Source organism: Colossoma macropomum, unplaced genomic scaffold, assembly GCF_904425465.1.
Source record: "Colossoma macropomum unplaced genomic scaffold, Colossoma_macropomum, whole genome shotgun sequence".
Lineage (NCBI taxonomy): Eukaryota > Metazoa > Chordata > Actinopteri > Characiformes > Serrasalmidae > Colossoma > Colossoma macropomum.
In genome coordinates, this window is record NW_023494793.1 from 33,045,819 (window position 1) to 33,058,189 (window position 12,371).

Consider the following 12,371-nt stretch of genomic DNA (forward strand, 5'->3'; position numbering starts at 1 on the left):
GGAGAGCAAAATGAGATGAGGAACCTGCAGGACAGGCTCGCGGCCACCATGAAAGTGGTCACTCAGCTTACTGGCCAGCTTGCAGAGCTGAAAGAACAGGTGAAAATGACTGCTCTTAACATTGAGTGAAGCCGTTGACTGGGTTGGCCGTTGCTTATTGAATGTATGGATTAGCTACTGTGACGATTGTCACTGTTATGCGTTGGAATAGAAAGAAATGGTCGTTTAGGAGCAAAGTGTCCTCTTTCTATAATAATAATAACAATGTAATAGTAAAAAAGAGGAATAACATTATTTACATAGACGCTTTCATTCAATGTGCAGCTTACAGTGCTTCACAGTGTTTGCAAATAAAACAGTGTATGTCAGTGTAAACGATTTCTGTTTCATAAAAGTAAAACATAAAAAAAAATGAAAGTATTAAAATAGGAAAAAGAGAATATTGTTTAAAGCAACTAATTAATAAAATGCATAAAATGTGAGATTATGCCAGTAAAATCCTAAATAAAAATCTTCAGATGCTTTTTAAAAGTAGCAATAGCGAATATTTTTATACATATTTTATACATACTGTAGGGTCTAATAGTCTGAGACCACATTGGAAATTTAGGATTGTTTTAACTTAAAACAGAGAATAAACAACACAAATTTAACAAATTCTGAAAACTGTAAAACAAAGACAAGTTGTGATGAGTAAAATAAAGGAGAAGTATAAAATATTTCTGTACTATTTCTCAGTCAATATTAAAATTTTAGCAAATTTGTGACATGTTAAAGCCTTTGCAAAAAGGTCAGATTTTCCTTCCATTAAAGCACATGTTCATCAGACAGCTTGATTGATCTACTCCTCAGAGGATTTTCATGATTTTTTTGGAGTCCAAAAAATAAGGACATACAAAGTACTAAGTGCTAAAAGGTTTTTTTTAGTGCTCTCTGAATTTTGGACCCCGCTGTTCCTTGTCGATCTACTGTTTCTTGTAGATCTGCTGTTCCTTATAGGTGTACTTCACATTTACCTCTGTTGTGTTTAGTGTTATGGTAGTACCAGTGCATGGTGTGTAAAATATCTGTGTGAGTGTGAGCTGCTCTAATGGTCTGATATGTGTGTGTTCTGCAGATGACAGAGCAGAGGAAGAGGAGACAGAGGATGGGCTTTGTGGACGTTCAGGCGGGCTCCAATGCCTCCCTGCCCCCCAGTGCAGCCGGAGGAAACCACCAGATGTACAAATCCTAATACTCACACTGGCTTCTCACAAATGAGCACGCGCACCTTTAGTTCTACCCCCAGTAAAAATGTGATGCTGAAAAGCTGACATGTATATATTTGGCTGATGGGTTTACAGTTGGTGTATTTTACTGGTGGACAAATATTTCCGAATGTATGTGGTGATCAGGTTATCTTTCAATAGGTAGCACTGAATGAGATAGAATGTTACAGGTTTTATGATAAGGAAAAAGAATTTAGCATGTCAGTGTGGGAAGGGTGTTTTTTTGTTTTGCTTATTTTAAAGGGAAAACGTGTAATATATTTTAATGTAATTTTTACTGATTAACTTGTGTGTTTTTTAAGAAGACCAAGTAATCACCACACACCAGTAGGTGTGTTCACTATACTTGATGTGAAAAGCTGAAGTGCCTACAAAAATATATACTTCTTTGGCAAACGAAGTGATGAAACTGTTTTTCACCAATAGCACAGTCTTGAGCAAGAGTAACTGAGTGTTACATTACACAATGTACATAAATGATTTATTGTGAGTTTTCTCTTCTCTCTTTATTGATAGGGCAAAACTGAAGTTTTGATCATGAGTTTTCTTTTCTATTTATTCAGAATTTATTTACATGAAGTCCCCTTCTAAAAAATGCAGGAGGTGCCCAGGGCCTGTAATGGCCAGTGCTAATTACCCAGCAGCTCAAAAGCAGTCTGTAGTCATGAAGGACTTTCTGTGTTTTGCACTGAATAAAACTGTGGGAATTGGGCCTGTCCTGTCTGAATCTTCTTTTGAATCAATTCTATTATATTTCACCAGTTTCTATTAATTAAACCAAATTTCAGGTTAGCATATATGTGGTCCTCAGAACTACAGAGCTCAACATAGCCTAATGTAGTACAGCCTAGTTTAAGTACATTTACATTGACTGAACAGTTTTAGTTATAGGAATATTAACAATTTCACCAGTGAGCTAATTAATCACTTTCTGTAGACCTCTCTGCTGAAACACTTTCCCCTCTAGCTGTGTTTTTAATTAGTATAATCAAATGTATAATTCACACCTCTCCACAAAGATGGCTGGGCCAAGATACTTCAAAAAATTGTGTACAACTGCCACAGTAAAAATGTATACACAATAAAATACTCTCAGCAGTGTTGACTTGCTCAAAGACAAAAATGCAGTTCCGGTTGTATCAGTCATACACATTTCCAATGTATAAACTGCATTTTATGGCAACTGTAAAAGGAGGTTAACTTCAGAAACAACATGCTCAGTGAATATTTCTGCAGTCTATGGGTTTGTGAAGCTCTGGCTTTGAGCTAACCTCTCCCACCCTCACTGTCACACACTTGAGGGTGGAGACCGTTTATTGCACTCAGCCCTCAACAGCTCAGCCTGGTCAGTGCATCTGTGCATCTGCTGATGGTCAGACGTTCGTCCTCAGTGCAGGTCAACAGGTAGGCAAGTATACAGACTTTTAAATGTGTGATACTGTAAATTAAGGTGCTTTTGGTCATTCTAACTTTTAGATCATGGTTTTCACTTAATACGTGTAAATATGGCTAGGTATTGGGAACAAATGAATTGAACTTGTTTATATGTTTGTGTTATATATATATATATATATATATATATATATATATATATATATATATATATATAGATTGTGGTATTTTGGGATACTAAACCAGTTTATTTTAGCTGACACTTCTTAAATGACCAAAAGAAAAAAAAAACGCTAAATAAATAGAGTTAAATAAGGACTTGGCCATTCATCTGTCCCAAAATGCCTAACACACTGTCCTGTTGTACCTGAACCTACCCTGTATTTAAATAATGCCTTTAAACGTAGGTATTAAAGCCTTGAAAGAGTGGAGCTGGCTGCTTTATTATGCTTAGTTTCCTTATCTGATTTGGTAGCTTGATAGGTGATCGTAAAAGTAACTGCAGACCACGACAATAAACCACAGGAAAGCCACCTGATTTATCTTCTGACCACAACAGTAGAGATAAACTGCCATGTACAGGACCCTTAAACGCCTGAAACAATGAGTGCAGTGGGGTAATGGGAAAAAATAACATTCGGGGCAATCCAGGGCTTTATACTGTTAAGATCATTTTAAAAAAGGAAAAGATAAAAAAATAAATAATTTTCACATCGATTAAATTAGCTCAAAGGCACGCTGTTTTAAATTCTTAGCAGGTGAGGTAAATTTCAGCCTGAGGCACTGCAAATTCAAGTTATGTCTACCGAGGCGTTTGTATAAAACTTTGTGAAGGGCTTCGTTATTTGAGTTGATACTCAGAATTGAGCCGTTATCGGCGCGGTGACGTATATCTCACGTTTTCAGCAGCATGCGCAAACCTGATAAACACACGTGCTCTGCCCCGCCCAACCAGGGCCTCTCTAAGGTCCGCTTCATGGTAATTAAGAGAAAGTTCTGGTATTAGCTAGAACTGAGGTGCGTTTTCTCACGAATGATGTAATATCTTTATTTTCAGTGCTCCTCTCGGTATGTGTTGTTTTGTTTGCTTTATTTGACTGTAGTAGGGAATTTGGCTTAGCAGCGGACGTGTAGAGGTCAAGTAAAAGTGACTTTTGTGAAATTTTAACTAAAGGAGAAGTAAAAGTACTTTTTAAAAAATCAACTTGAGTAGAAGTGCCAGGTCAGAAAACTGCAGCCATGTCTGAAATGGTCCCTTAATCACTAAACCCTACATTTGAAGATCTGGATCACTATGTAGAACACTAATATAGGGAGCAAAATTAGTGGTGGTAGTAAACAATTTTAGACGTTATGTGGGTTTGCTCATTTTTTACAAACAACACTGCATTTTTGGTACCTCCTGCCTACTAGGGTACACTAAGGAGGTACACTACTTATTGCGGTGCATTATGGTAATGTTTGAGTGCAATGGATCTTCTGCACTATGTTTTCAGACACCACTACAAAATGGTAGAACCCCAAAATAGTGAAACCCCGAGTTCCATATTAAACTGCAGTGGAGCATCTTATAACATCGAACATCTATCAGCATAACTATTCCTCTCTTTCCAGCCTGCTGAAAAAAGACCACTTGAACCATTAGGCCTAAAACCTAAAATGTTTGTGCTTTCTAATGGGAATTGGCTTAAATGTTACCATTAAAGAGCACTAGTTTCTTGTAGATCCCATTAGGAAACCATCAAATATATCTGGAATCAGAGCACCTGTTAAACCATCAGAATCCTTTACACTGTAATATCAACCCTTTAGGAACAAAAAGGAAATACCATTAGTGACTATCGGACACAACCAGGAACCATTTTTTCAGCAAGTAGTGTGTTACTGGTCTAGAATAAACTGATAAACCTCAAAGGTCAGAGGTCTAGCCAGTCAGTACAGACACTGTCACCAACTTAATACAATGAAATTGTGCTAAATGGTAAAACTGCAAGTGAGAAAAAAATAGGCTTCCTTCCTCACAAATATATAAGTGAAAGTATTATCTTTTGAAATATTCAGGAATGTACAACTCAAAATTATATTTGAGGAAATGTGCTGAGTAAGGTCATTTCTTATCATTTGGAGACCCTAAACAACATTCTACTTGGGCCCTACCCACCCACTTCAATCACGGTATCATTTTATTTATTTATTTATTTATTCATTTATTTTGCAAGAATGAATCTACTTATACCACTTATAGCAAGATCTTTTGATTACGATAATTACGGTTCTCTCTATTTTCAATGTAAATATATTTTTTTATTCCTGTTGTACGTCATATTCATTACTATTTTCATTGTTCCTCAGCTGGAAAGATCATGTCTGCCTTTCTGCATCACTGTCCATTCCTGAAGTCCGCTCCAGGCCCAGCCCTGAGGAATGTGGGGGGCTTTCTGGGCCTGGCTGACCGGTGCCCCATCATTGCCCGTCAGATTACAGCAAAGGTCGCTCAGAGCCAGGATGAAAAAGGTAGACTGTGGTCATCCAAAGGCCTTGTTTAGCCAAATATTTTATCACGTTTCATATGATTTGCAAGTTTCAAAAGCATGTTCTCCATCATTGAAGTCTGTAGACATGGATGTAAGCTTTTTCATATCCCAATGGGCTCCATTTTTTATAAAGTAATTATGGTGTAGCTTTTTTTAATTTGGAGAACTTCTTAGTACTCAACGGGTATATTCTTAAAGTTGCCCTATTTTGTTGTAACCTAATGACTTCCAAGCCCAGTGCCTTTGAAAGGTCATTTTGTGCTGAAGTCTTCAAGCTATGAGCTATTTTTTATTTTGTACAGGTTAAGTTAGAACTTGTTTGACTGAAGCCTTTTCTCTTTAGGTCTGCTGCCACAGAAGGAAGCAAAACGCTCCTTGGCTATCTCAGCTGCTCAGGTGGCTGTGTCCTTGACCAAGTCCTGTCCCTTTGTATCTTCTAAGATTGGACTGGTTGAAGCCAGCCCACAGGTTCAGGAGGATGTCCAGCCCCAGCTGACCAGCACTCAAGAGGAAGAAGTCGCCTCAGGTAAAGAACTGTTGCTCCTGCTACTGCTCCTGTTTTCACACTGACATTATGTACTCAGCCGAGGCGGGAAAAATCTAACAGTAACGTGATTTAATGTATGAGTGTAATAATACAGTAAGTGTAATAATTAATTATAAGCTTTACTAATGTTTGCAGTAAGATGTAGGTCACACTGTCATGTAGAGAACTGGAGCAGAGAGGTTCAACCATTCATTTCAGAGATTGTGTCTGTATCTGTGGTGCTGCATACAGTGAGAAGCAGCTCTGTGAAATAAGATAAATAAGAATCCTCAGAAAGATTACAGATGTTACGTAACAAGCGCAGGTCTACAGTAAAGCAAGTGACGCACAAAGATTTGTGAGATAAAGTATTGTTTTTTCTTTCTTTGATATATATTGTGTATATAAAGTATCGCATATTTTAATTAATATTGTTAGTTTGGATATTTGGTTATGATCCATATAAACCCAATGCATCAATTGAGACAGTAATATATATATATATATATATATCAAATATGTATATATATATAAATGTATTACTGTCTGAATTGATGCATTGGGTTTATATATATATATATATATATATATAATCAGAAAATCATCATTTATTATTATTATTATTTTTAATGATTTAATTTATCATGATTTATCTTTAATTTTTATCTTATCTTAATTTTTACATTAGAAAACTTAAACTCTTCAACATAATAAGTTAGCCCATAGGTGGAGCCTTATTTTAGCCACACCCCTGCATTTTAGAGGAGGACTGGTATGGAATGGTAGAATGATCCACATATATGTCATCACTGTCAAAACCTCAGGAGAAAAAAAACCTTCTTAACTTGTAATGCTTAATACAAGAAGATATTTCTCCAGTTACTTTTAGACGTTGGTACATTCACTATGAAATTTAACACAATGCAAAGGGTAACTAGAGTTCTCAAATTATGTAAAAAAAGGAGATATTAGGTTTTTGTGTGACAGCAACAACATATTTATTTAGTTTATTTATTTATCACAATTTTTAACAAGATTATTATTAGGAATGCACATTAATGTCAGTATAATATCAGTACTAGTGGGTAATTGCTTTTAAAAACTGATCAGCATCACATCACAGATGTTTTTTTAAATTGATATTTTTGTTAAAGTATTTACTGTAGTACTGCAGAGCCACTGCCCTAAAATGTATGCATTTTATTCACTTTACTGCATTAATGTTATATTTTTCTGTACTGCTAATCCAGGTAGCTTTATTCTCAATTCTGCATACATTTTATAAATATGCATGTATTTTATAAATATTTGTTATCAGCATTGGCCCACAATTCCCACATCCCTAATCACTGTACACATTTTTGTTTTTCTTTTCTCATTTCTACAGGAATGATCAGCTCTCTGTTTTCTGGCCTACAAGGACTTCGCTCATCCACACCATCTCACCTTCTCAAGGATAATATGGGTTAGATCATCATTATCAGTCATGAACCTAAATACAAGGCCATTATTTTCCTGTTCAAACTACTGCTGTTGTTAATTTGTGTGGACACTAATTTACTGTTCTTCCACCCTCAGTTGGTCCCAGTTTTGACTATGATGACTTCTTCACCCAGAAGATCGTTGAAAAGAAGAATGACCACACATACCGTGTTTTCAAGACAGTGAACCGCTATGCAGATGTCTTCCCTTTTGCTGAGGATTACTCTGTTCCTGGACGGCCTATGTCCCAGGTGTCTGTCTGGTGCAGCAACGATTACTTGGGCATGAGTCGCCATCCTCGAGTCGTTAAAGCTATATGGTGAGTTCCTGAAAAAAGTTCCTCAAAAGCATGTAATAACAACTTCATTTCAATAAAGGATTCCAGCACTAAACAGCACGTTTCATGTCTAAAGCAGATAAATTGCTAATTAATTATGCAAATATGTACATGACAAGTGTGCACATGTGATCTGCTTTTCAGGGACACTTTGGAAAAACATGGTGCTGGAGCTGGTGGCACCAGGAACATCTCTGGAACAAGCAACTACCATGTGGCTCTCGAGAAGGAACTGGCTCTTCTTCATCAGAAAGATGCAGCCCTCGTCTTCTCTTCATGCTTCGTGGCCAATGACTCCACCCTTTTCACTCTGGCAAAAATGCTTCCAGGTAATCATCAAAAGATGAGTTACAGCTCATTTCTCCCACACATTTCCACTTTGACTCAAAACATGTCCTCTTTCTTCATGATCACTGTAGATTAAATAGTTGTCTTCTGGTTTTCAGTTATGGTAGTCATCTCTCAATGGCACTGGTGCAAAGTCGGGGGTGGGAGGGTGACATACCCTTCCTACTTTTTAAAACTGCATGAGATCATTTTTATAGGGTAGCAGGATGGTTGTCAAAAAAGCGTATAGCTTATTCACTGATAATATTTTCCATTAAATCATCCACATCAGTTATATTGCATTGTCATTACAAACAGAAACAGAGGGTGACTGTGTACATGAAAATGCACCACACTAAGTTTCTGTCAGTGTGCAGCAGCTCTTAGTGAAGGAGGCAGCCTAACAGCTAACTTTTATCTGTATTAACATTACATGATTATTTTCTGTTTACAATTCAAAGCATCCCCTCATTTGTTGGATCAAGTTTGTGCTCCTACTCAATGGAAACTCCTCTGTTTTAGGCTGCGAGATTTATTCAGATATGGGGAACCATGCCTCCATGATCCAGGGCATCAGGAACAGTGGAGCCAAACGCTTCATCTTCCGTCACAATGATGCTAGACACCTGGAAGAGTTGCTCAGTCGCTCTGACCCACGAACCCCAAAGATTGTGGCCTTCGAGACAGTGCACTCTATGGATGGTGAGTGAGAGGTTAATACTGTAGAAACTGACATTTTTTGGTAACCCAAGAACACTCTGGCAGATTCTATGGAAACGGTTTGTAAATCACAGTTTATGTCTCAGTTGATTAGGAAAATAACAGTGAAAATAAGTGAAAAAAGTACCTCCAAAATTATAATTTAAACTTTATAATGCAAACTTTAGTTTTAATGTAAGTTAATGTAAAGACATTTCATTCTAAGTAATTTTGGAGCATTTCTGTTACTCTATTCATCATGAATTTTTTACACAATAGGATGGACTGCTGCTGAGCTCAAATGGTGTAGAAAAATAACAATCGCAAAAAGTTAAGATACTTGGGGGTTTTTTGGACTGTGAAGATATGCAACGAGAGCTGAAATAGCATTTTCTACTTAGTCACTAAACATAGGATTAACACAATTTTCTCCTTACACCAAATGCAGTTGATCCAACAAAACATGTTTGTTGTCTGATGTTTACTTCTTTAGTTTTGCTGATGTAACTATCAAGTAACGGAATCATAAACCTCACCAATTAGCATCATGCAAACTCATCACACACTTTGCTCAAACCCCAGTGAGTTATTAAGTAATCTCAAATAGACTTGCATGTGTTGTTTCTGGCACTGTATGACACACTATTATGCATAAAAATGGACAAAAGTGGGGCAAAACTCGTGATGGCAGCTACAGCTGTTTTTAGCTATGCAACAAACATTTGTCTATACAGTGTCCATTACGCTAATTAGGGGAAATAAGCTTCCATTACCTGTTAGCTACATTAACTTTGTAGCTCTGGTCCAAAACTAATGATGCACACTTAAGACATCAAACATGTCTTGGCTGATTGGCTACATTTTGGGGAATGAAATTGTATAAGCTACTGTTTTAAATCACTTGATTATCTTCTCAGGTGCTATCTGTCCCCTGGAGGAGCTGTGTGATGTTGCACACAAATATGGAGCTCTGACCTTCGTGGATGAGGTTCATGCAGTTGGCCTGTATGGTGCACACGGAGCAGGAGTTGGGGAGAGAGATGGTGTCATGCACAAGATTGACATTGTTTCTGGCACGCTGGGTAAGAAGGGTCTTTCACATACTGTGTTTACATGAAAAGTCAATGCCATTTAACTTAATTTTGTTATCTAAGAACAAATTTTGCCTTCTGTGTGCAGGTAAGGCATTTGGCTGTGTTGGAGGCTACATAGCCAGCACTGCTGCGCTGGTGGACACGGTGCGCTCCTTTGCAGCAGGCTTCATTTTCACCACCTCATTGCCTCCCATGGTATTGGCTGGAGCTGTAGAGTCTGTGAGAGTTCTGAGGAGTCCAGAGGGTCAGGCCTTGCGCAGGGCACACCAGAGGAATGTCAAGCACATGAGGCAGCTGCTGCTGGATGCAGGTCTGCCTGTCATCAACTGCCCCAGCCACATCATCCCCATACGGGTCAGTGCAAATGCTTTGCAACTATTCTGACTGTAGAGCAGTACTGCCCAAAGTGTGGCCCACAAGCCAAATTTGCCCCTGATGATATTTGATTTAGCCTGCCAGAAAGTTATTCGAACCTCACCCAAGGTTGCATTTTCCATTATTTTAGTCACAAAATACAGTGTAATGTTATAAAATACTATTTTAATAAAATACATACCTTACATATCTTAATTTGTATATCATTTTGGCTTTTTTGGCCCTTGGTGCATCATAAACACTGCACTTTGGCCTCCTAGTACAAAAAGTTTGGGCATCCCTGCTACAGAGTATCAGTTACAATTATATTAAACTCTGAGGGACTCATATATGGGTTTACACTTCAATTCTTCTACATAATTTTCGGGATAGTTCAATAAAGTTATATATTAATTCATAGTAATTACATAATATTAAGTCATGATATTAGTAACTTAGTAATAAGTGTAGAGTTTCTAGGGTTAAGCAAAGAAAGTAAAATAACTCTCTAAAAAGGTAACTTTACAGGAGAAGGAAAAAACATTGTTTACTTTGAATGAAAGCTAATGGAAAAACATCTTATTCTATGTCATTTTTGACTATTTTAATTATTGCATTCATAATGAAAATGTATGTATTTTAAAGTCATTTAAAAATAATAGTGATGATATATATTAGTAACAGTATAGCATACATATACTATAATACCAATTATGTGAAACCAGTGGTCAGAAACAGGACACTCTAAGATCTATATGTATACTGACGCTCTGATTCATATTTTTTGTTAACGACAATGTCTTAGGTTGGAAATGCAGCAAAAAATTCCAAGGTGTGTGACATCCTGCTGGATAGACACAACATCTATGTTCAGGCCATAAACTATCCGACAGTGCCACGCGGAGAAGAGCTACTGCGATTGGCTCCCTCTCCTTTTCATGACCCCATCATGATGGACTACTTTGTGGGTGAGTGTGCTGCTTTGACCTGGGACATACTATTTATTGTATTAATGTCTTCTGTATTTCTTTTAACACTGGTGTTTATCTGACCAAATAAACACTTACTGGTCAGATAAATATCTTTTGATATACAATTTTCTTAGGTGCCTAAAGGTTTGGCACAATTCTGTACATATGCTGCTTAAAATCTCAGCAGCTCCAACTTAAAATACCTTCCCACATTGTTGCTGATATTAATTCAGGCCAGACAAGACTTCAGTCTGAGTTTGCTAATGACTTCTCTGGTTTTGCTGATGACTGTGTATTGTATGTTGTGCAGAGAGACTGGTGGACGTATGGCAGGAAGTTGGGCTGCCACTGAATGGACCTGCGACGGCCTCCTGTACTTTCTGTGATCGCCCCCTCTACTTCGACCTCATGAGCGAGTGGGAGAAGAGTTACTTTGGAAACATGGAGCCAAGATATATTACAGTTGCTGCACAATAAGCTCAGTGGAAGGGGACAGAGATGTAAAAGAACATAGAATAAACCCTGCTTACATAACTCCTTCAAATACTCAGATATCTTCCTTTACACTGTCACACATATTGTTCTTTGCTGCAGATTTATTGTTGCTAGACTGATTGCTGTGTGGCTTTTTAATGGACTACAAAAAAGACTCGTAATAAACTGACATTAAAATATTTATATACGTATGTAAGTAATTCTGTGTCCCCTCTGCATATTAAAAACCTGCACATGGGCACTTTTGGAAATTATTTATTGAATTATTATTTATAGTCAGTTCTTTGGACACAAATCACTTTGTATAAAGCCTAGTATGAAACTTCATGTGTCCAAAAACCCCTGTCCCTCAACATTATTTTAATAATGTCATCAAATTAATTTTACCCTTTACTGTATTCATGCAGGAGTGTGTAGAATAAGACAGTGGGAATTTGTGACATAAATCCTTCTTGCTTTCTTGGACCATTTTACTTTCCTGGGGCCAAATGTTAAAACAAATAAAATGAGACAGCACTTTTCAGTCATCTGTCTCTCTTTTTCTCCCGTTCCCTTTCAAACAGAACATTAGTAGTATGCTTATGAAGTCTCCCTGGAACATATGACCATGTTATCATCATTCACAGGCCTGAGGTTAACTCACTGCATGCAAGTAATCTCCCCAAACTGTCATCATAAGTAGTCATGATTAATGCCAGCACTTAACATTCAACACTTTACTGGTAACAACCAAATTACTTAAATATAACAGAAAATAGTCAGTCTTATCAGCAGTAGCGAACCAATAAGCATGCTTATTTCAAACTCTAGACTGGTGACTGGTCTATATTTATTCTAATATTAATGTTTTACAATTACAAGTACAAATATGAACAGAAATAACAGTGTCTTT

At 37.2% G+C, this 12,371-nt stretch overlaps 2 protein-coding genes across 3 annotated transcripts in view; both read left to right on the top strand.

Moving 5' to 3' along the window:
• itpr3 (inositol 1,4,5-trisphosphate receptor, type 3) overlaps nt 1-1,980 on the top strand; it is a 45,667-nt gene extending 43,687 nt beyond the window's left edge. Inside the window, 2 exon segments of the mRNA XM_036579252.1 lie at nt 1-99; nt 1,118-1,980. Of these exon segments, the coding sequence (XP_036435145.1) occupies nt 1-99; nt 1,118-1,234 (216 nt within the window). The 3' untranslated portion in view covers nt 1,235-1,980.
• Nucleotides 1,981-2,545: 565 nt separating this feature from the next.
• alas2 (aminolevulinate, delta-, synthase 2) lies at nt 2,546-12,006 on the top strand. Of its 2 annotated transcripts, none has more exons than XM_036579253.1 (11): nt 2,546-2,672; nt 5,013-5,174; nt 5,538-5,720; nt 7,108-7,185; nt 7,299-7,521; nt 7,684-7,868; nt 8,389-8,568; nt 9,483-9,647; nt 9,745-10,013; nt 10,819-10,981; nt 11,295-12,006. In XM_036579253.1, the coding sequence occupies exons 2-11, from the start codon at nt 5,024-5,026 to the stop codon at nt 11,459-11,461; spliced, it is 1,764 nt and encodes a 587-aa protein (XP_036435146.1). In that variant the 5' UTR covers nt 2,546-2,672; nt 5,013-5,023; the 3' UTR covers nt 11,462-12,006. The 2 variants fall into 2 exon arrangements, with proteins under 2 accessions (XP_036435146.1, XP_036435147.1); XM_036579254.1 differs by having other exon boundaries at nt 2,594-2,676.
• Nucleotides 12,007-12,371: the final 365 nt, after the last annotated feature.